The sequence below is a fragment of the Mixophyes fleayi genome, chromosome 5 (genome assembly GCF_038048845.1).
Source record: "Mixophyes fleayi isolate aMixFle1 chromosome 5, aMixFle1.hap1, whole genome shotgun sequence".
NCBI classification, from domain to species: Eukaryota; Metazoa; Chordata; class Amphibia; order Anura; family Limnodynastidae; genus Mixophyes; species Mixophyes fleayi.
In genome coordinates this window covers 135,749,675-135,772,319 of record NC_134406.1, presented here as the reverse complement: position 1 = coordinate 135,772,319, position 22,645 = coordinate 135,749,675, and the positions used below count along the sequence as shown (strand labels likewise).

Here is a 22,645-nt window from a genome sequence, read left to right as displayed (position 1 = left end):
TTTATATGGTAAATGGGACTTTTGCATTTATTAAGATTACTGTCAAAGCAATATTTTCTCATGCATGTGATGCTTCATTACATTATTAGTAGAGATGCTCAGGCTCGGTTCTTCAGGAACTGAACACACCCGAACTTTGGGGATCCGAGTACCGAGCAGAGTTGGCTTGGTACTTTCGTGCTTTTTCGGTGTCACGGGCACTAGGAGTCTTTACCCAGGGATCACCAGGTGATAAGCTTACCAGAGCAGTATAGATGGTAATATGGTACTCTGGTAGCGGGGTGATCACGGAACAGGAGACAGCAGATGATAGAGATGCTCGGGAAAGTCTATGACTAGCAGCACTGGTAATATATATGTAGAAATACACGAGGAACTGAATGGACAAAGGACACGGGAGGGTAGTCAGTGGTCTGCGGTAGCAAGTTGTACCACTGCTATAGTGAGGAGGAATGTCCAACAGAAACGAGGAGGTGATGAGAGTCAGCGGTCTGCGTTTAGCAAGTTGTACCGCTGTCTGGGTGAAGGAATAGAATCCAGGTGAAGGTATCCGGGGAGTCAGTGGTCTGCGTTAGCAAGTTGTACCACTGCTATGTGAGAGGACACTGGCACAGGTGACACTAGAAACAGGAATCAGTGGTCTGCCTCTAGCAAGTTGTACCACTGTATATATATGAGTGAGGAGGAGCACGGGGAGAGACTGCAATACAGAGGATACACGGGCACCTTGAACTTGATCCACAATGACATGCACAATATAGTAATGACTGAACAGCACTGCAATAATACAAAGTCATAGAAACTATCCGGGCAAAAGATAACACAGTCAATGATGGCAAAAGTCTCAGCGGATAGTAAGCTCCAGAGGAGAACAACTCAGTCCAGCAAGATATGCAATACACCAGCACAGTCAATGAGAAGTATGCATACCGTGGTTCAGGAGCAGGCTGTCAGACAGGAGTGCAGAGATACCTGAACGGCTGGAGGCCGGCAGGATGCGAAGTCCCTGAAGGGTGAAGCGGTAATCAAGTAGGTGCAGCGCACAGGTAGGTAGACCAGCAGGAGAACAAATACTCAGGAAGCAGTAGTATGTAGAACTGGACTCCTGGAGGACCCTGAAGCGTAGCGATGGTCTAGACGAGATGAAAGCAGTGAGGCGCAGATCCGATGCAGACTGGCGAGTAGACACCAGCAGGAACACTGAGAAGCACGGAGAGCGGATCAACTGCTGCAGACACGAGTAGAACTGAGGAGTAGCAGCCAGCAGGACTCTGCAGGTACACGGAGGTAGCGGGTAGCAACCAGCAGGTGCAGCCACGATGAAACACGGGAGAGTAGAGCTGAGCTGGAACTGTTGAGCACGGAGAGCAGCGGATAGGAATCAGTTGTAGCAGTCTCGAGGAAACACAGGAGAGTTGAGATGAGCTGAAGACTGTAGCGCACGGAGGCAGCGGATAGGAATCAGTTGTAGCAGTCTCGAGGAAACACAGGAGAGCTGAAGTGGTCTGGAAACCACAGGAGTAGAAGTGGTCTGGAAACCACAGGAATCAGCAGCGCTGAATACACGAGGAAACACAGGAACACCTTCAGAGGCTCATGGGGAATGAGACTCCAAGATCAGGCCACGAGGTATGGACAGCAGGTGCTTTAAATAGGGAGTGTTGCCTGATCAGCCAATTAAGTAAAGGGACAGGTACTGAAGGTTTTGAAAGGGCTGCGCATGCGCAGACCCTCAGGATGGTGGACGGCCACAGTTCCTAAACACACGGGAAGAAGCACTCACAGTCTGGTGAGTGACATTCGGATTAAAAAATGAGGCAAAACGTCATTGTGACGTCGTTGGTTCTTGCGAGTTTTGGAATCTATAAATACCACCCTCCACGGTGATCTAGCGCCATTTGAGGGACATAGAAGGGGTAGCATAGAGTGTAGAGCAGTTGGGCAGGCAAAGTTATAGAATTGAAAGAAGAGGGTGGTAGCAGTGTTAAACAAAGTAATCATTGACGTTCAGGAGAACTGCTGTGTTAAATCTCATTGCAGAAAAATACAAATACTGGTGCTGGCACGGTTGGTGTAATTCTGCAGTCCAATTCTACTGTGTTATATAGGTAACACATAAAGGAGAGATGCATTGCTCCATTGCTAATTATCATTGCTGAAATACAAAAACTAGTCCTTGTAGGCATTTCTTCTGAATTTGCACCAAAAAGTGTATGGTGTTATATACACCCAAAGACAAGAGCTCCATTGCTAATTGTCATTGCTGAAATACAAATACTAGTCCTTGCAGGCTTTTCTTCTGAATTTGCACCAAAAAGTGTACAGTGTGTGTCTGTTAAGAGCACGCATACCGAGGGGGTCAGCGCTCGTTGCCATGTATTAGCTGTAGAATTACCTCACTTATCCAAGAAACAGGTGGAGCGATCAAATAAACCATAACTGGTTTCATGATCCAAGAAAAATTCCATCTTGCCCCACTTTTCTTTTCTGCCACTGCTGTGTGCCAATGTGTCCTAGATGTGGTAGGAACTGCCGTGTGTTTGAGTCATTGCACTGTCGCTTACCATCCAGCCAGATCGCTTCAGTATTTGTCCAAAAGTGTATGAAAATAATATTGTGACCTGTGAGGTGGTCAAAATGGACTTGAAATTAGTGTTATGGAGGTTAATAATAATGTAGGATCAAAAAAGAGCAAATTTATGAGATTTTACCATATTTTAAATTTTTTAAAAAAAAAAATACAGATCCAAAATCAAAAAACACACGAGGGTGGTTTTGCCAAAACCAAAACACGAAGCTAATCTAGATCCAAAACCAAAACCACTTCACGGGGGTCAGTGAGCATCTCTAATTATTAGATTATGTATAAATAGGGTAATGCGACTTTAGGCTTTACTACTAACATTGTCAAGCAAAATCCCTACATTATCCCTACATATCCCTTTCTCTACACTATTCTGGAGCATAAGGGTGCACACTTGCTACTTATGATATAATCCTGGTGCATATGCTTACGCTGTAGAGCTGGAGATGTGTCCAACTAAACATATGCATGTAAATCCACTTCATCATTTATGCATCATTTCCTGCTTATGGTCGGAGAAACAAAAGTAATGATGTGAATTTTTAGTTTCAACAAACTTGATTTTTATTATTCAATGTCATTTATACTAATGTACTGACTCCGCTTGTTTTATACAAACAAATCTAATAAGGTTTATATAATAATTTGGCAACCGATTTCTAGCTCAACAATTATAAGGATTCACAATACTAGCTCCAGACATCAGTTGTCAGAAAACAATTACTATAAGTATTCACAGCATTAGCTCCATATGACAGCTGTCAAAAAACAGTTCACAATGACAGAAATTTATCTAGTCACCTCACCTGGATTACTGCACAGATTTTTTTTATAATGCAATCAGTTCTTCCAAACCTTTGCATGTGTTTTGAAGAAGACTTATTTTTGCTTGACTGTATATCACTGTGCTAACTTCTCCAATTTTCCAGCCTCAGCTCTGTCCCCCAACTATTTACCTTGACTTTGGTTTCATCCATCACTATTCTACCTTCTACAATATTTTGCTATTAGCTTGTACTTCATGACCAGTCCTCTCAGAACTAAGTAGCTTATCTGGACGTGTTGTGTCTCTGGTAGCTACCCAAGCCAAGTCGTTCTTTCCTGTAAGTTGCCAGTACAGTTACATTTTGCCTCTGCAAACATCTCCCTGCTGAATGGCCAGGTTTTGACCTGGGTCACACCACTCCATGAAAGGAATGATATGCTGATGTGTAACAGAAAGGGTTTTTTGGCCAACTTTGACTCTCCAGGTTGCACTGCTAATGCAACCAGATGGAATGATGAGGCACTTCTAGCTTCCTACCAGAAAGTATTGATAGACCCAATTAAAGATGAGCTCACTGGCTGGGACCTTCCCACCTCCCTGGAAAGACTTGGCAACAAATGCATTCTGCATTCAGTAATGTCAGCTTCACAAGAAAAGAGACGGTTACTCACTATTTCCCATCAGCTCACCAGCCATGGATATTCAGTGCCGTATCATCTGTGAGCTTTGAGGAGCCCATGCGCTCAGGAGGTCTTCATTGCACATGACTGAGAGAAAGCTCCATCTAGAGATATCTTTATTGTGGCGCACATGGTAACCAGAGTAAAGTCTGTCCAGAATTAAGACGATTGGACCAGTTGGGAAATGGAGTTGCTGCTGGTTCCAGTGAGCAAGTCCAGTGAGCATTGGTGCCATTTTCCCTTCAATTCTAGCTATCCATTGCCCTCTCCTGGGAGGCCTGCTCTTTTGACACTGAAGCCCTCTTTGATTCAGAAAAGAAGGAGAATTTTATAGATAAAAAATGTTTCTAACTCTGGTTCCTAAAATCGGGCCAATGGCCATAGATGGAGGACCCATTACCCCAGCTTTGGTAACCCAAGGGATCATCTGGGTGCTGATGAGTGTAGGTACTGGTCATCTAGAGTTTATCCCATTCAGCGACATCCAAATCCCCAAGAGCTCAACCATGCTGAGTAATACCTGGTTCTACGTTCACAACCCAGTGATCGATTGGAGCACAAAAGTAAGGAAACTAAGTCTGGACACTCCCACCTCACAAAGAAAAAGGCAGCCCAATTGACCTGCTGCCTGTCACTATGCCTCAGGTGGGCAGGAAACACCTTCTCTTTGAACCTGAAACAAGGGCCATTTTTCAAACATATGTGAATTCCTCCTTTTAGGACCTACTGGTGAAATCAGTCCTCATCTACTTGAATGATTTACTTATCACAAGCACATTTAAGGAACATCACAATAATTTGACAGGAGTGATGCAAAGTTTACTGGACAATCAATTTCTTGCCAAAGTGGAGAAGTGTTTCTTCAACCAGTTGAGTGTCAGCTACCTGGGACACATCATCTCAGCAAAGGGCATAAGAATGGAACTGGAGACGCAAACACATTATCCCTCCGGAATTCTTTCTAGGAGTGACCATTTCTTAGTAGTGGCTGGACAGGATCCAGGTCACATCAGCAGCGCTCACCAAGGTGCCTGAGGTACTGGAAGGAAAGATATTTATTTCCCCCAGCTACCAGCTGAAGGTTCTGCAATGGTGACATGACTCACAATTGGCACGGCATCCTGGTATCAGGAAGACTATTGATTTGGTCCTCCAAGATTTATTGTGCATTACTATTCATGCACGCCTACTCTCAAGGCAACACCAAGTGATAGTAGATCACTTCTCCAAGTAAGCCCACTTCACAGTGTTGAAGAGTCTGCCTTTGGCATTCCAACTCTCCCAGATCTTCTGTCTACACAGACCTCCCTTGGATATGATATGCGACAGAGGGGTTTTAGTTTTTGGTGAGGTTTTGGAGGGCCTTCTGCAAGGGTCTGGGAATTTCACTCCATTTCTCTTCTGGGTAGCTTCATCAGTTGAACGGACAGTCAGAGCGTGCCAACCAATCATCATCATTTATATAGCAGCACCAATTTTGCAGCGCTATATAGAGAATATTTGTCATTCACATCAGTCTCTGCCCCATTTGAGCTTACAGTCTAAATTACCTAAAACACACAGATACAGACCAGTGTTAATTTTGTCAGGAGCCAATTAACCTACCAGTCTGTATAATGGTAACTAACCAAAAAAGGTTTGTGGACCAGAGGAGAATGGAGGGGATGGTGTCAGTGGGCGATAAAGTATGGCTTCCCACACAAAACATCATCATGAAGATGGTCTCATTCAAACTGAGGCCTGGGTAAATTGGTCTGAACCCAATCAGCATGAATATAAGTGCAGTAGCATACAGGCTACGACTAACACCTTCCTTTCAGGTGTTCCACATTTTCCTTTTGAAACCAATGAGAAGGATCCATTTCCTATATGAGTGGTGGCTACTACTCCCGCAGTGGATTGTGTCATTCAGTCGATCCTTGACTCTCGCAGATCTAGGAGAGTAGTACAGTACCTGGTGCACTGGAAGGGCTTTGGGCCAGAAGACTATTCATGGATTAAGTCAACCAATGTTTTTCTTCTAAAAGGTGGTGCACTGTGAGGATTTATAACACTATCTCCAGATGACAGCTTCTCAAATCCTGTACTCAGTGCTCTACTAAGAAAAGCTAGTTAGTTAGTCACATCATCTAGACTACTGCACACTTTCTTTACTCTGCAATCAGCCTTTCAATGAGAAGGTCATGTCAATCAGAACAATTTATCTCACCTGCTTGGAGCCTTTATAAAGTCCCTCAGTTCTACCAAACCTTTGCAGGAGCAAAGTTTGTTTTTAATCTCTCTGCTTGTGCTTTGAAGAAGACTAGTTTTGTTTGACTGTGCGTCATGATTCTACCTTCTCCAATCCTTCGACTTTAACATTATCCCCCACTATTCTACCTTCTCCAATCCCTTAATTTCCTTGGATTTGTCCATCACATGGTCAAAGTGGTTATTTCCTGGGAGTGGTCAGCACTGTGACAATAATCAGTTGGTAAACAAAAACAAAAAACAAACAAATTAAATTTTGAAACTCTCCCGATACTAATACAGGCTAAAGAGGTTACTATTTTGCTTGTAATTGTAATAAGTCCAGAAAAAATTGGCGGAACATTTAGGTAAAATATTAAAGAAGACTGATTAGCAGAGAGAATATAACATTAGAGTATACACATTATGCATATTCTGGAGCATAGACCTAAAAGGGAGAACAGAACTGGGACTAGGGTAGGCAGAAAGCATAGAGGCCTTATGTGCAGGTAAGAGGAGCAAGTCAAGCACACTCAATTTTTCAACTGCAACAGAGGAGAAGGTAGTTGGAAAGAATAATTCAATGTTTTCCATCAGCTGTCAAGGTAGCTCTGAGGTGTGTTTTATATTACAAATATTATTTCACATCTGGTCAGACTGTCACAAAAGAAAAATGCAGGGAAATAGTTTTGTATAATAGGTAGAAACCTTAACTTTGGAACTAATAATCAATCGCTAATTATTAATTAAAGTGCAAAAGTATGGGGCTCCACAACAATATTAAGAGTCACCTAATATGATTATGGCATAGCCTTAAATGTGTCTGCTGGAAACGTTGTCTGTGACAGCAACAGATTATGCCCTTAAAGGCACAGAAAAATATAAGCTTTATTTCCTAATGCAATAGAGTGACTTTTTTCACTCAATATTACTGTGAGGCCTCTAGACTTTTTTTGAGAATCACTTATGATAAGGTTGTCAAGTTCTCCTGTCAATCACCAAAACCAAGATTCATGAGAGTGCCAGATGATTAGACATGATTTCTCACTCCATAGAACATGTTTCCAGTGCTCCAGTGTGTCAGGATCCCATCTTCCTCTCTACAGCATTTACTTTGGGATGCATTCCTACATGTACATGGGACATATGTACTTGGCTCTGCAATAGAGGAATCTATATGATCTGGCTGTTATTTTCATTTAAATTTTTTGCACACTGTCTTGCGTGATGTTTGGCTTTGCACTTACTTGCATTTGACTCATATTCCTTTTTGTTATCTGACATGTATAATATATAATATTCACATTCCAATGAATGTGTGCTTTACACCACTGCAGTCGACTTTGGCATTGTGCATGGTGATCTGAAGCTTGTGTGTGGCTGCTCGGCCATAGAAATCCAATGCATGAAACTCCAGACAAACCTTTCTTGTGCTGACATTGTTTCCAGAGGCAGTTTGGAACTTGGTAGTGAGTGTTGCAACCAAAACCAGGCGATTTTTACGAGCTTTGCGCTTCCATACCCGGTGACCCCGTTCTGAGAGTTTGTGTTGCCTACTGATTTGCAGCGGAGCTGCAGTTATTCCTAGATGTTTCTACTTCAAAATAGCAACACTTACAGTTGATTGGGGTAGTTCTAGCAGAACAACAACTTGATCAACTGACTAGTTGTAAAGGTGGCTACCCATGACAGTTCCACGTTGAAATCACTGTGCTCTTCAGTATGATTCATTCTACATCTAATGTTTGACTATGGAGATTGCATGGGTGTATGCTTGATTTTATGTACCAGTTAGCAATGGCTGTGGCTGCATTGGACAAACACATATTAATTCAAAGGGGTGTCCACATACTTTTGGCCATGCAGTTTATGAACAATTCAATGTCCTGGAGTAGTCCATTCAAAGACCAAACAGTGCCATTCAACCTGATGGAACTCAAGCAATACGGCAAAGAAATTTTTTGAAAAAAACGCAGTGTCCACTTGTGCATTGCTGGTAGAGACTTGCCAAAAGAGACTGACCGCTGTAAACAATGGGGCAAATGCTTATTTAATCAATTTTTTGTTGGTTGGTTTATTTGCAGTTAATGAAAAGCTTTAGTTGTTTAGCATATTCTGTGTTGATCAGTGGTAATAATTCCCGATTAAGTCTATTTGATTCCATGTTGTAAGAGAATAAAATGTTAAAAATGTCAAAGCGGGTGAATATTTTTACAGATTTCATCCTGCCAGTGATTAAGTTTCATATGCTTAGAAAGAATATTAAAGATGTGTAGACATTAGAAAATGTAAAACAATTTTAATTTAATTACAAACATTACAATTTTCCAAGTGGAAATTTAGAAGTGGCAGTACAGAAATGTAGAAGTGGCGGTATGGAAAATCTAATGGGAATGGAAGTGAATGGAATTTGATAGTTTTACAATCAAAGAAGTAGGAGTAGTGGCAGTATGGCATAACACTGTATGCACTTCGACCACCTATATATAAAACATAAAGACAATATATCCTCCATGAGAATATATAGCAAAATAGAGAGGGTGTTATGACTTAAATGTGCATTTATTTTTGTAATATTAAATAAATACTTGTTATGAATCCCAGTGTATTCACGAAGAGCAACAGAAGTGTAAAGCAAAGTGTCTTTATTCAGGTAAATACACAAACAAAGATTACTCAGATCCACTGATAAGAACAGGTTTCTAAGGAGACTGTATAGTAAAATGGCAGGAACAGGTATTATAAGTTTTACCCCAGTCCAGAAGGCACAAGGCTGTCCAGGAAAGCAGATAGAGTCCAGGGATAAAGCAGTGATCAGACAAAATCCAAATAGCCAGGCAGAGATCAAGCAAATTAGCGAGGTCCAGAAGTCTGTCCAAAAGGTCAGGGCAACAGGCAAAACAGCATGGTCCAAGGTACAGGCAAATGATTCGGGGTCTCAGGCAAGCAGGCAAGGTCCAAGGTACAGGCAGGGGTCATACACAGAAGTTCAGTCCAGCAGGTATATACCAAATAGCACAGGAGCAGGTTAGCAGCAGCCAGGAACAAACAAATGAACTGCACAGAGCACAGCTAGAGGCAGGTACTTAAAGCAGTGCAACAGGTGCAGTTCTAATCAGGCATAATGCAAGGATATTAACTCCTTCAAGCACGTAGAAGAGTTCAGGAACAGAACAGCAGCACCTCTGGTGGTAGGAGGCACTGCTGCTAGGTACAAACAACAGACAGAGTTGTAACAATACTGTTCACAAACTACCACTTAGGGTTGCTGCGTACAATACTTGTAATGCCTACCATATGGTATTCTGGTCAGTTGGAGGTATACCAGCTCAGTTGTTTTTTTTGTTTAGAGCACAATTTGTCAGCCTACAACTGTACAGTTTGTCAGCTGCATTTATGTATCCCTTGATTAATAAAACAATTGCAAGAGTATATGCACGTCTTTGAAACTAGGTATCTCGTTCTCTTCCTTGCAAATACAGGGACGGTAACTGAGGCTTTCTTATGGACTTATCTATCTAGGATGTCTAGTGAAGAGTCATTGATCATGGTGATTACAGGCAAATACCCCTTCTCCCCCTATTTATTAAGACAGACATGCACTTACCCAGCATTAAAAATCCATGTCAAACATTTTGAATGACACTGATGAATGTTGCAAGATTGTCATGAAATTATATAAAATGTAAAATAACAATGAGTTTATACATATAAACTTATACATTTTCTACATTTATTATCAAATACTTGTGTCTTTTCACTAGCATATTCAAAACATAATCTTAAGTTAAACGTCTAAAATAATTATGACTTACTTCAACTACTATTGTTTCATTTGTGGGCCCAGCAGCAGTCAAAGTCTCTGGATTATTGTATGGTCTTTTGTAGTCGAACACTGTCCCAGCAAACTTATATTGACCAGGCCAGTCTATAGTCCAGTATCCATTGAGGTAGTATTTTTTCTGTGCGTTTCGTACAGATATGTAGGAGGTAGAGATGTTCATTTCAGAAATACGTATGCTTCGAGCTCCAGCAGGTATAGTAACTAATGAATAGTATTCTGTAATTGACAGTAAGGAAAGAAAATATTTATTAACTATGTTGTATAACTATAAAATTGACTACTAACTTTCAGTTAATTAAAATATAAATATTGATTCCACAGACAAAAAGAGTAGGCGTCTTCTATATACAATCAGACAAGTCCACTGATATATGCGTACCAGAAAGAGAAAAAAAGAATGCACTTCAACAGCTTATTGTGCTGGTCAGAGCAACCCCCTGGATACACAAGTCCTCTCATGAAATAGGGAAAACAGAAAAAAAAAAATCACACAATAGTGTAATCACTTTATATATGTGGATCCCTCCACCAAGCTACACACTCCCATGTGAATGAGCGTACCAAATATAAATTTATATAGGCTTATCTGTATTCCTCAATGTCTTCATCCAAGTTTCTCTGGCAGGTCAGCTGCTGCTACTTCTTCTATATTAACATTCTCTCTATATGAAGAAGTCTGTTGCAAACGTGTGCCTGGGAGAGCTTTCACGGCTGATGATGTGACATCTGTATATAGAAGGCGCCTATTCTTTTTGTTTGAGGAATCAATTGTTTATCATCTGGAGTAACCTACCAGGTTTCAAAGTGGTGCAGCCACCTGTACGTATGGGACTTATGTTCATGGCATGCTCTGTATATGATTGTGTTAACCAGTAATATTCTGGTGTTACAAATTAGCTAAAAGTGACCATTTTGAAGCTCTATGTTTTCTAGATATACGAGTCGTGAGTTCAATAACTCTTTTGTAATAAACAGCTTTTAAATTTCCATCTCTCCTCTGTTCTGCTCTCTTGATTTTAGAAACAGGTGCGCACCCAGGGGGGTTTCCTAGTCCCCAGAAACCCGTCCTCCCTTGGGTGCCGGATGCTTGCAGTGACTGGCACCTGGATCGTTTCCCTTGCTGTGTGTGTACAGCACTCTCTGACCTGCAGTCTGGCGCCGCTCCTTCCTCCCACACGGCCAGAATGTGTGTGATGCAGGAGGCAGAAGAAGGTAAAAGAGTGTGTGTGTGTGTGTGTGTGTGTGTGTGTCTGTCGGTGTGTTTGGCCCTGTGTGTGTTTGCAAGTGTGACCCTATCCTGCCTAAATTGGGACAGATAGGAGATATGCACTTGTGATGCAGTCTGACTATTTTAGTTACATAATTACCAGCTTAATAGCAATACAGTGTTTTTAATGTGTGTATAGTAGAACATTTGAACATGCCTGAAGAATTCAGCCTGTGTGATACAACAATGATAAACAGACAAGTATCTTATATAGGATTTTACTTAAGAATACTCAGTAAGCAGGGTTTGTTACTATGGGAACAGATACAGCACATGATTTTTACGTTAAAGAGCAATGTTGTAAAGCGTACAGGAGCATGCTGGGATGTGTTGAGTTTCAAGAATGATTCTCTGTATGCAGCATCTAGGCTGTTAAGCATAGAAGCATTTAGTTCTATGTATAACCGAAATAATCTACAATAATCTGTCACGACAAAGCATCACCATTGATGTTTGGCCATATTCACTATGACTGTACAGTATTACTTTGCTCATTGTTTATTGTAATTCTAACTTTTTTCTATTCAGTTCTTAGTGTCATGTATTTTGCTTCACACTAGACATAGCAATGAATACGCATTTTGATGGACCAATGGAATGTTGTGCCTTACTGACATTTATGTTAATGGGCGCCATGACAATGATCTGAATGGATTAGGTCCTACTGGAGTATACCAACTCGTTAACTAGGCGCTGAATGTAACCCACAGTCTTTCACAATACAAAAGCATGAAATTATAATAATCACTTATTGGGACACGTTGATATTGCTGCCTGACATTTCTATTTCTGTTGATAACAAGACAATAAATCCCACCCCGCAAGCTCACTGCCTAGGTGTAATCACTGACTCACAACTATCATTTATTCCCCACATCGACTCTATATCTAAATCATGTTACATACATCTAAAGAACATTTCCAGAATATGCACATATCTCACACAAGACACTGCAAAAACCTTAATTCATGCACCCGCATCGACTATTGCAATTCCCTCCTTACTGGTATCCCCAAAATCAGACTTGAACCCTACAATCTATTTTGCACGCAGTGGCTAGATTAATTTTCCTTGCAAACTGTTCTTGCTCTGCTGAGCCACTCTGTCAGTATCTACATTGGTTGCCTGTATTTCAACAAATCCAATATAAAATTCTTCTACTATCATACAAGGCTGTCAACAAAATTGCACCGATATACAGTCCAGTCCATAAATATTGGGACATCAACACAATTCTCATATTTTGGGCTCTATACACCACCACAATGGATTTGAAATGAAACAAACAAGATGTGCTTTAACTGCAGACTTTCAGCTTTAATTTGAGGGAATTTACATCCAAATCAGGTTAACAGTGTAGGAATTACAATGGTTTCTATATGTGCCTCCACTTTTTAAGGGACCAAAAGTAATGGGAGAAACTAAACAATCCTACATCAAACTTTCACTTTTTATTACTTTGTTGCAAATCCTTTGCAGGCAATTACAGCCTGAAGTCTGGAACGCATAAACATCACCAGACGCTGGGTTTCATCCCTGGTGATGCTCTGCCAGGGCTCTACTGCAAATGTCTTCAGTTCCTGCTTGTTCTTGGGGCATTTTCCCTTTAGTTTTGTCTTCATCAAGTGAAATGCATGCTCAATCGGATTCAGGTCAGGTGATTGACGTGACCATTGCATAACATTCCACTTGATAGCCTTAAAAAAACTCTTTGGTTGCTTTTGCAGTATGCTTCGGGACATTGCCCATCTGCACTGTGAAAGGCCGTCCAATGAGTTCTGAAGCATTTGACTGAATATGAGCAGATAATATTGCCCGAAACACTTCAGAATTCATCCTGCTGCTTTTGTCAGCAGTCACATCATCAATAAACACAAGGGAACCAGTTCCGTTGGCAGCCATACATGCCCACGTCATGACACTACCACCACAATGCTTCACTGATGAAGTGGTATGCTTTGGATCATGAGCAGTTCCTTTCCTTCTCCATACTCTTCTCTTCCCATCACTCTGGTACAAGTTGATCTTTGTCTCATCTGTCCATAGGATGTTGTTCCAGAACTGTAATGGCTTTTTGAGATGTTGTTTGCCAAACTCTAACCTGTTTTTGTGGCTCACAAATGGTTTACATCTTGTGGTGAACCCTCTATATTCACTCTTGTGAAGTCTTCTCTTGATTGTTGACTTTGACACATATACACCTACATCCTGGAGAGTGTTCTTGATTTGGCCAACTGTTGTGAAGGGTTTTTCTTCACCAGGGAAAAAATTCTTCTGTAATCCACCACAGTTGTTTTCCGTGGTCTTCCAGGTCTTTTGGTGTTGCTGAGCTCTCCGGTGCATTCTTTCTTTTTAAGAATGTTTCAAACAGTTGATTTGGCCACACCTAATGTTTTTGCTATCTCTCTGATGGGTTTGTTTTGATTTTTCAGCCTACTGATGGCTTGCTTCACTGATAGTGACAGCTCTTTGGATCTCATATTGAGAGTCAACAGCAACAGATTCCAAATGCAAATGTCCCATCTAGAATCGACTCCAGACCTTTTACCTGCTTAAATGATGATGAAATAACGAGGGAATAGCCAACAAATGCCAATGAAATAGGTTTTGATCGATTGTCCCATTACTTTTGGTCCCTTAAAAAGTGGGAGGCTCATATAGAAACTGTTGTAATTCCTACACCGTTCACCTGATTTGGATGTAAATACCCTCAAATTAAAGTTGAAAATCTGCAGTTAACGCACATCTTATTTTCATTTCAAATCCATTGTGGTGGTGTATAGAGTCCAAAATATGAGAATTGTATCGATGTTCCAATATTTATGGACTTGACTGTACATCTCCTCACTTGTCTCAAAATATCTCCCAACTCGACATCTCCATTCTGCACAAGATCTGCGTCTCTCTTCCACGCTCATCACATTCTCCTATTCCCTGTTACAGGACTTTATTCGGGCTGCACCCACTTTGTGGAAGTCCCTCCCTCGCACAGTAAGACTTCTAGTCTTCAAACCTTCAAGCGTTCTCTGAAAAATCCACCTCTTCAGGCAAGCTTATAATATTCCTCAACCAGTATCATAATCTCCCTAGGTTACCCTATTATCACCCTCTACACAGCTAACACAAGGCAACAACCCTCTGTCCAACACTGCTGTGTGACTAAACACACATCCCACTCAATACTTTTTACCTTTGCATTCTAGCTGGTCCAATGTGCAATATGATGTAGCACATGCCCCTGTCTTTCAAACGCCCTTTGACGCATAGATTGTATGCTTGCGAACAGACCCTCTTACCTCTCTGTCTGTATGTATTAACCAGAATTGTCTTATAAATGTTTGTTCCCAATTGTAAAGTGCTACGGAATTTGCTGGCGCTATAAAAATAAATGTTGATGATGATGATGATGATATTGTAGCTGGGACAGGTGCCACCAATGAGAATGCCCTGAATATGACAGATTGTTTTAATGGGTGGGACTATTGTAAAGATTTAATTTAAGTTAATAAACTAGACTTTACTGCTCTTGCAATTAATGAGGTTCTATTGTCCACAAATGCAAAATGCCATCAGTGGGACCCAAAACAAAATTTGGAAGGGGATATGGCAATACATGAATATATGCTCTGGGGGACCTCAGTCTTCTCTTCTGATTATGTGCATGGGCTAGTACATACACAGTGAAGCATGTGCAAAGAAAAGAATGGTAGACAGCTATAAAAATTGATAAGTGCAGTGTGATATTGTGATTTAAACCGAGTGCATGATTTATGTCATAAGAAGTGAGGATGCACCCTAAAGTTGTTTGCTGCGTTTAATTCCCACAGACATACCTTTTGTTTAAAAATTTGTCTAGAAATGACCATAGTATTCAGGGTTGACCAACTGTCCAAAAATTAGGTTTTATTCTATATGCTCACTTAAATTCTCATTATCTATACTTGCTTTGTAAATAGAGATGCTCACTGACCCCTCTCTGTTTTGGTTTTGGATCTGGATTACCTTCATGTTTTGGTTTTGTTTTGCTATTTTTTACAAAATTCCATTTTTTTGGCTAAAATTACATAATTTAGGTATTATTTTGTACCTACATTATTAATAACCTCACTAACACTAATTTCCAGTAATTTTCATTCAATTTTGACCATTTCACAGGTCACAATATGCTTTTCATACACTTTCAGCCAAATAGTGCAGCGATCTGTCTGGATGGTAAGCGACGGAGCAATGACTTAAACCCACGGTAGTTACCACCACATCTAGGAAACATTGCAACGAGCTCTTCACGTGTTTCTTGGATAAGTGAGGTAATTCTACAGGTAATAAATGTCAACGAGCGCTGACCCCCTCGGGATGTGTGCTTTTATCAGTCACACACCAATCCAGGGTGCCAGACAACACACTAAAAAGAGCTACTGAAATGCATAGCAAAAAGGCTGTTGGGTGTCTAACTGTATATTACACCCTACACTAATAGTGAAATAGAAAAAAAAGCAGCCTGCAAAGACTGTACGATAAATAGAAATGCCCCAAGCCCTGTTTCTCTTTGGGGTAGATTACACCCTACACTTATAGAGAAAAAGTTTCAAAAAGATGTTGTCGTCATCATCTTCAGCATCATCCTCACCCTCATCAGTGTGTACATCATCATCAGAGATTAATTCATCTCCGCTCGAATCTGCCATTAGAGAAGTGTCAGTACTTGGATGTATTTGCCGGTAAATGACCATCAAAATGAACTACATCTTCCACGAGGAACATCATCTTTTCCACATTTTTAGGAAATAACCTCCTACGTCGATCAATGACCAGGTTCCCGGCTGTGGTGAATACTCTTTCTGAGTACACACTGGAGGGTGGGCAGCTTAGGTATTGCAAAGCAAGTTTGTACATGGGTTTCCAAATGGATTTTTTTTCGTCCCAGTATGGAAAGTGACTGTCTGACATTTCCATATCAATTAACTCTTGAAAATAATCCTCCACCATCCTTTGCATGTTAAAAGTAGGATTGGATGGAGCTATGGCCGAGGTCACACTTTTTTGGTAAAATCTTTCAAACCAGCCCAGATGTCAAACTGTTGTGGTCTGCCACCTGCTTCATCCCTGCTTGTCTTTGGAAAGTGCAATTTTTTCCGAGCAGCAGCTGCCTGAGAAACTGAAGGAGGAGACGTTGTCAAGCCAAGGCCCAGTTCAGCAGACAACTTGCTGACCAAAAGCTCCTTGCAACTGTTTTGATCTCGGTCATTTGGAAACATAGAAGCGATGTAGGTCTTAAACCGGGGATCAAGCACAGTTGCCAAAACGTAGTGATCCAACTTCAAGATTTTAATAACTCTTGGATCATTGCAAAGCGAATTAAGTAGTTCATCTACAAGGCCAACATATTTTGCAGAATTGCTTTCTTTCATCTCCTCCATCAGTTTGTCAAGCTGCTTTTCCAATAGATGAATTAAGGGAATGACTTGGCTCAAGCACGCAGAGTCTGAACTCACTTCACATGTCTCAACTTCAAATGGTTTCAGCACCTTGCACAGCACAGAAAGGATTCTCCACTGTGCAAGACTGAAATACATTCCCCCTCCTTTCCCAATGTCATGGCTTGTGCAATACGCTTGTATGGCTTTGCGCTGTTCCTCCATCCTCTGAAGTATTAAAGTAATTCTATTGTTTTCAAATAAGCATTGCTCAAGCGATTGTTTTGTGTTTCCAACGCACAAAGTAATTTATTTTAGCAGATGTAATATTTTAACAGTTCAATACATGATTATACAGTACAGCCAGTACCAAAAAAGAGATAAATACATACCGCGCTCGCGTGCACTCGCTGTGCTCCCACAGGTACCAGTGTACAGTATTTCACTCTAGAATACTGTGGTCAGAGTAGACTGAGGCTAGTGGGAGCACAGCTATGATTATATACATTCAGTGTTACAGAGAGAACAATGCAGATGACGTGGCTTGCTTCTATAGGTCCAGACTTCAGGTGGGTCCTTTGTAAACAGGTCATAGGCTAGTTCAAACAACCCCCTCCAAGGCTGAGAGTCAACATTCCAGATGATTCTCCCGCCCAGAAACCAGTTACAACTAGTCCATTAGCATTTTACAGTTGGTATCACTCTAAAGGTTTATTCCCTAATATAAATAACTAGAGTATGAATTGTGCATTCTCTTCGCCGAATGAACCGGACAGCTGCTGATGAATAGGGGATTAAAATTATATCAGACATGACACATTTCCTATAACCTGAACCTTAAATGACACTGAAGTGTACATATAATCATAATATATAATAAACTAAATACTATCTGCTCATAAATCACTGTATAACGGAACCAATATGAATATGAATTATATAAATAACTAAATGTTGTAATGTGAGTGTGTGCGTGCGTATTTTACCGTGTGATCGCAGTATGCCACGTGCCACTGAGTGCAATTGCACAATAAAACAATTTTAACCAATATACTTTCGTTCACCCAATTATACGATTTCGACAGAAGCATGTACAGGGTGGAATTCCACCTTGTTAACACCTCTTGCTTAAGTTGGTGGCAGGGCAAGTTAAATTGTTCTTGGAGCTGCTGCAATCTCCTACATTCAGTGAAATGTCCCGAAATTTTACGGGCCACCGAAAGCATCTCCTGCACCTCACGATTATTTTTCAAGAAGCTGTAATGCTCGCACAATATTGTTGGCGTTATAAGAAATAACATATCCTGGGGAGAGTTCAGGTGGTATAAGCCATGTATCAATGAATTCCCTTAGTTTTCGTAACAGATTATAAACTGTATGCCTGTTAGTGAAGCCGGTGACACAAAGAGTAGCCTGCCTGTAAGAAATGTTACATAGTGGTGTACATGCTGCTGCTGTTCCTGCTTGTGAAGGCGAATGACCAACCCAGTGGGCTGTCACAGTCATATAATCTTTGGTTTGGCCACTTCCACTTGTCCACATATCTGTGGTTAAATGTACAACTGTTAGAATGGCATTTTTGAGCCCAATTAGTACATTTTACGAACGTTTTGGTACAGTTGCGGAATAGCTTGTCGTGAAAATTGGTGTTGCAATGGAATTTTGCAATGGGGACACAAAACATCAATTAACCAGTTGCGTTTATAGTGGATATTGGACGCAGATCTATCACTAGCATAGTCGCCATGGCGTCTGTGATCCACTTGGCAACTGGGTGACTGCTGTCATATTTGCTTCCACTAGCAAAAGATTGTTTCACAGCTAATTGTGGTAAAGTACTAGTGCTCTTTTTCCTGGGCTTTTTATGAGAGGAAGATTCACCCCCAGCAGCAGCAACAGCAGCAGCAGAGGAATCAATTATAGTGCAGGAATCATCGAGCCTTACCAAGTTGGATGCAGGGCTAACTCTGATCGCTACTGAGGATATTGATGAGGACAGTGTTGTGGGTGTAGATTGCAGGCATCAGGATGTTGGTGAGAGAAGGGTCCTAGCTGATGATGGAGTGCTTGTTGTTATTTTATTGCCATAACTTTCAGCTTTTCCCAATATCTTGCCATGAACTCTCGTCAAATGGCGTAACATGGATGAGGTTCCAAGATGGTTAAGGTCCCTCCCTTGACTGACTGTGGCTTTACATGCAATACAAATAGGTATATAACTGTTGTCAGGATTTGGGTAGAAATAATGCCACACATAAGTAGTGGCTTTTTTGGTCTTATGCCAAGGCATGACAATGGCCTTCTTCTTGTCACCTGCCAGAACTGCTTCCACTGGTGCAGGACTTACACAAACAACCTTATCCTCATCAACATCCTCATTAGCGCCCTCGTCGGCTACACAAATATCCCCCTCATCCTCTTCCAATTCCAAAGTGGCATCCTCAATTGGTGTATCACCGACTATACTCAGGCTGTTCAGGCACACATCAGCAGAAATGCTGAAAGGGCCCTTCTTTATGGGTACACTATCAGAATGGTCACAATTACACATACAACTCGTGGATGGACACTCCTCAGGGATTGGTGTCTTTTCTGATTCTGAGCATACATTTTCCTCTAATGGCTTACTGTTTTCTTGCAGCTCGGCTTTCACACGTAAAAGTAGTTGTGCACCACTTTTGGACTCCGAATTACTTGGTCTTGCTTGGTCATGAGTGACTTTACAAGAAGAAGCCTCAGTAACATTTTTAGATCTCGCACTAATAGAGAAAGGCGAAAGCCTCATTCTTTCTATGCCACTGCATGTGTAGAATGGCATGTTGGCAATTTATTTATTTTTTATTGGCAGTTACCTTTTACCGTGTTTAGAAAAAAAGAGCTGTAATAGAGGAAAAGTTGTTTTTTTTGTAATTTTTTTTCCCTGACTTCAAAAGACTATATACTTTTCCATAGGCTTTACCAGATGACGTACAGGAAAGACTACCATCAGGAATGGTGGCAGCAGCTGCTTGCTACTCCTGCTCATGTGTGTACTGCTGTGAATCCATTTAAATGAGACCCCAAACACTTTGCAGTGCAAATTCAGAAATATATAGTGCTGGTATATTACAATTTCAGCAGGCAGAAAATAGTTTCTTTAGAAGGAGGGAATATGACACCCCAAACACTTTGTAGTGTAAATTAGGAAAAATGCCTCCTCTATACTCCTCTATTCCTGCGACCTAACCCTTCTCTCTTCTTCTCTCACTAGTGCTGGATGTCTGTGGAGGTGGCTATTTATTAATTCTAAAAATCGCGAGATCCGACGACGTCACAATGACGTTTTGCCTCATTTTGGAATCCGAATAGGCGGGAGAGTACTGAGCCGACTCTGCTCGGTACTCTGATTCCGGAAGTTTGGGGGTGTTCGGTTTCAAGGAAACCGAGCCCGCCCTTCTCTATTTGTAAATTAATATTGCTGAAGAATTGCATTGTAAATACAACAAAAAACAATCAAGTTCAGCAAGTATATCATAATGTGGACTGTAGCATACTGAGGGTATACTTGAAAGGACTGCACATGAAGGGCCTGATTCGCCAAGACACTTATCTGCCAATTATGAGCATATCATATGCAAGATCACTCTGTGCATGCCCAGAAGCTGGGCATACGTCCGTGAACATAGCCCTGAACGCAAAGGACACTTACTACAGCCTACAATTTTGGGGAGTGAACGGGGCAGGGAAGGAGCATTTTTTCAATAGTCAATGTGCAATACAAGCATGCCAAACTCAAGCGCAAGCAGCCACGTCCGAATCCAGCTCTGAGCATCTCAAGGTTACATGTTTACTGCCATATCTCTTGCTCCAGCTAAAGGGCTAGTCTTAGTCCTGATCAGTAGTGATGACAGTCTTGTATGCATGCTATAACATGTGTTTGCAATCACTAGCAACTTTAAAAATGTATTTACGCTCAGTAGACATTAACAACATCCTAATAAATGTATTTCATGTGGGAATTTTTTTCTTTTTACCATTTTATTATTAATGTTTATATTATTAAAAGGTGACATTAATTCAATACTTTTTTTCCCTATACGTGCTTTTACGAATTTACGATCCACATAGGTATTGGACGTATCCTGCAGCATCTTGAAAGAGCACAGCAGACTTGCCCTCTCAGACTTTCAACAGCTCACGTATTTTGAGATCCTCGTTCTGATGAATACAGGAGTGCGCAAAACCTAAATACGTGTATAATACGAAATACTGGTTGCGTTCAGATTGCGTGTTTTGATGAATCAGGCCCGAAGTGTAGAAACACCTACTCAGCAGTAGTTTTTCACTACAGTTTGATACGAGTATAAATATAACATTCTTAAACAAAGTCTTTACAGTATCACTGGGCACAGCAATTATATGAAGCCTATAAAAGTTGGTTACATATAAGTTTTCTTAAGGGATGGTTAACAATATCCAACCTTACACAATTAACTAATCTTCACTAATCATCCGGGATATTTGATACATATGTCAATTCTGGAAAACAGTGACATCCCTTTTAATTTACACAGAATGGGTCCCGATTCATGTACATGTGACTTTGTTTTGCATTTGTTGTAGTATAAACAATATCTTACTTACGGTTAGAATAGTACTGTTTTGTGTACTTGTTGCTATAGATCTTGCAGGTGGAGTTGTCCCCATTACATACACCACAGGAATCATACACAGCATTGGAACCAAGGACCTGGTCACAGCCAATTGACTGCCAATGAGAATACATGTTAGTTTACCGCTCCATCATCTTAACAAAATTCAAAACATTCACAGGATGGTAGCAAGTTGGGGTTTTGAGTGGGTGCATTACATTCAAGTTTTCCAATTTTATTCAGTTCTGATTTTGTGATTGGTATGGCCTATGAGATTGGGGGATGTTCATGGTTGGGCAGATATTGGTTGTTTTGGGTGGATTGGCGGTACAGGCATTTTTACCCTTATTTGTTGCTGTGAAATGTTGAGAGATAGGGTACGTGTTTTAAGTTGCAAATCATTAAGTTTGAAATGACAGGGATTAAGTGTTTATACCACCGATACATGACACAACATAATATTTACAATTAAAATATAATTAGTTTTGTAAAATGCATGATAGATGAGCAGCAGCTAACTAAATTATAATTTATCTGATATCCTATAGGACAACTCAGTTTATGAACAGCTCCCAAGTAAGAACGTCTAAAGCGATGTTGACTTTGAATTGAAAAGACATTAACAGTAAGATATTTGTGTGGACAAAATACATACAACACTCCAGGTAGGATATCAATGACTATTTCATAATACCAACTTCGTTTCTGAATGCTGTAGCAATCTTCTCCAGACGCCTTGCTTTGATTATGGTGCATATTTCTTATTTACCTAGATGCTTTTATTTATTTATTTAATGCTTTTCATTAACAGTAACTGTTTCTTACCTCACAAATCCCATCAATGCACATATTATTACTGTGCTCAGAACACCGTGTTCCATCTTTTACTTTGTTTGATAAGGAAAAAAAGAAATCAAAGCCTTCTGCAATACAGTATAGTTTACAATAATCTTGTTCTGCAAAAAGAAGGAAGAATGAATATTCTGAAACACAAATCCAAATGCTGTCAGTTAAAACAGGGGAATTTAACAGGAATGTTATTAAAAGAATATTAGTTTGATATTAATATAACTCAATACAATATTAGTAGAATTGAAGCTTTAAACCTCATACACATGATATTTCTGTTACAAAACCTGAATATGTAATACTTTAATACTAGTTTTATGATGATACCAGACATGTACACATTCTCACATGTATTTACATTAGAGAACTGTTATTTCCAG

At 40.5% G+C, this 22,645-nt stretch overlaps 1 protein-coding gene across 1 annotated transcript in view; it reads right to left on the bottom strand.

The window, feature by feature from the left end:
• Positions 1-22,645, bottom strand: part of ADAMTS16 (ADAM metallopeptidase with thrombospondin type 1 motif 16) — a 377,420-nt gene that overhangs the window by 103,713 nt on the left and 251,062 nt on the right. The window contains exons 14-16 of the mRNA XM_075212833.1: positions 22,242-22,372; positions 21,409-21,532; positions 10,075-10,319 (exon numbers count right to left, since the gene is read on the bottom strand). Of these exons, the coding sequence (XP_075068934.1) occupies positions 10,075-10,319; positions 21,409-21,532; positions 22,242-22,372 (500 nt within the window). The remainder of the gene's footprint in view (positions 1-10,074; positions 10,320-21,408; positions 21,533-22,241; positions 22,373-22,645) is intronic.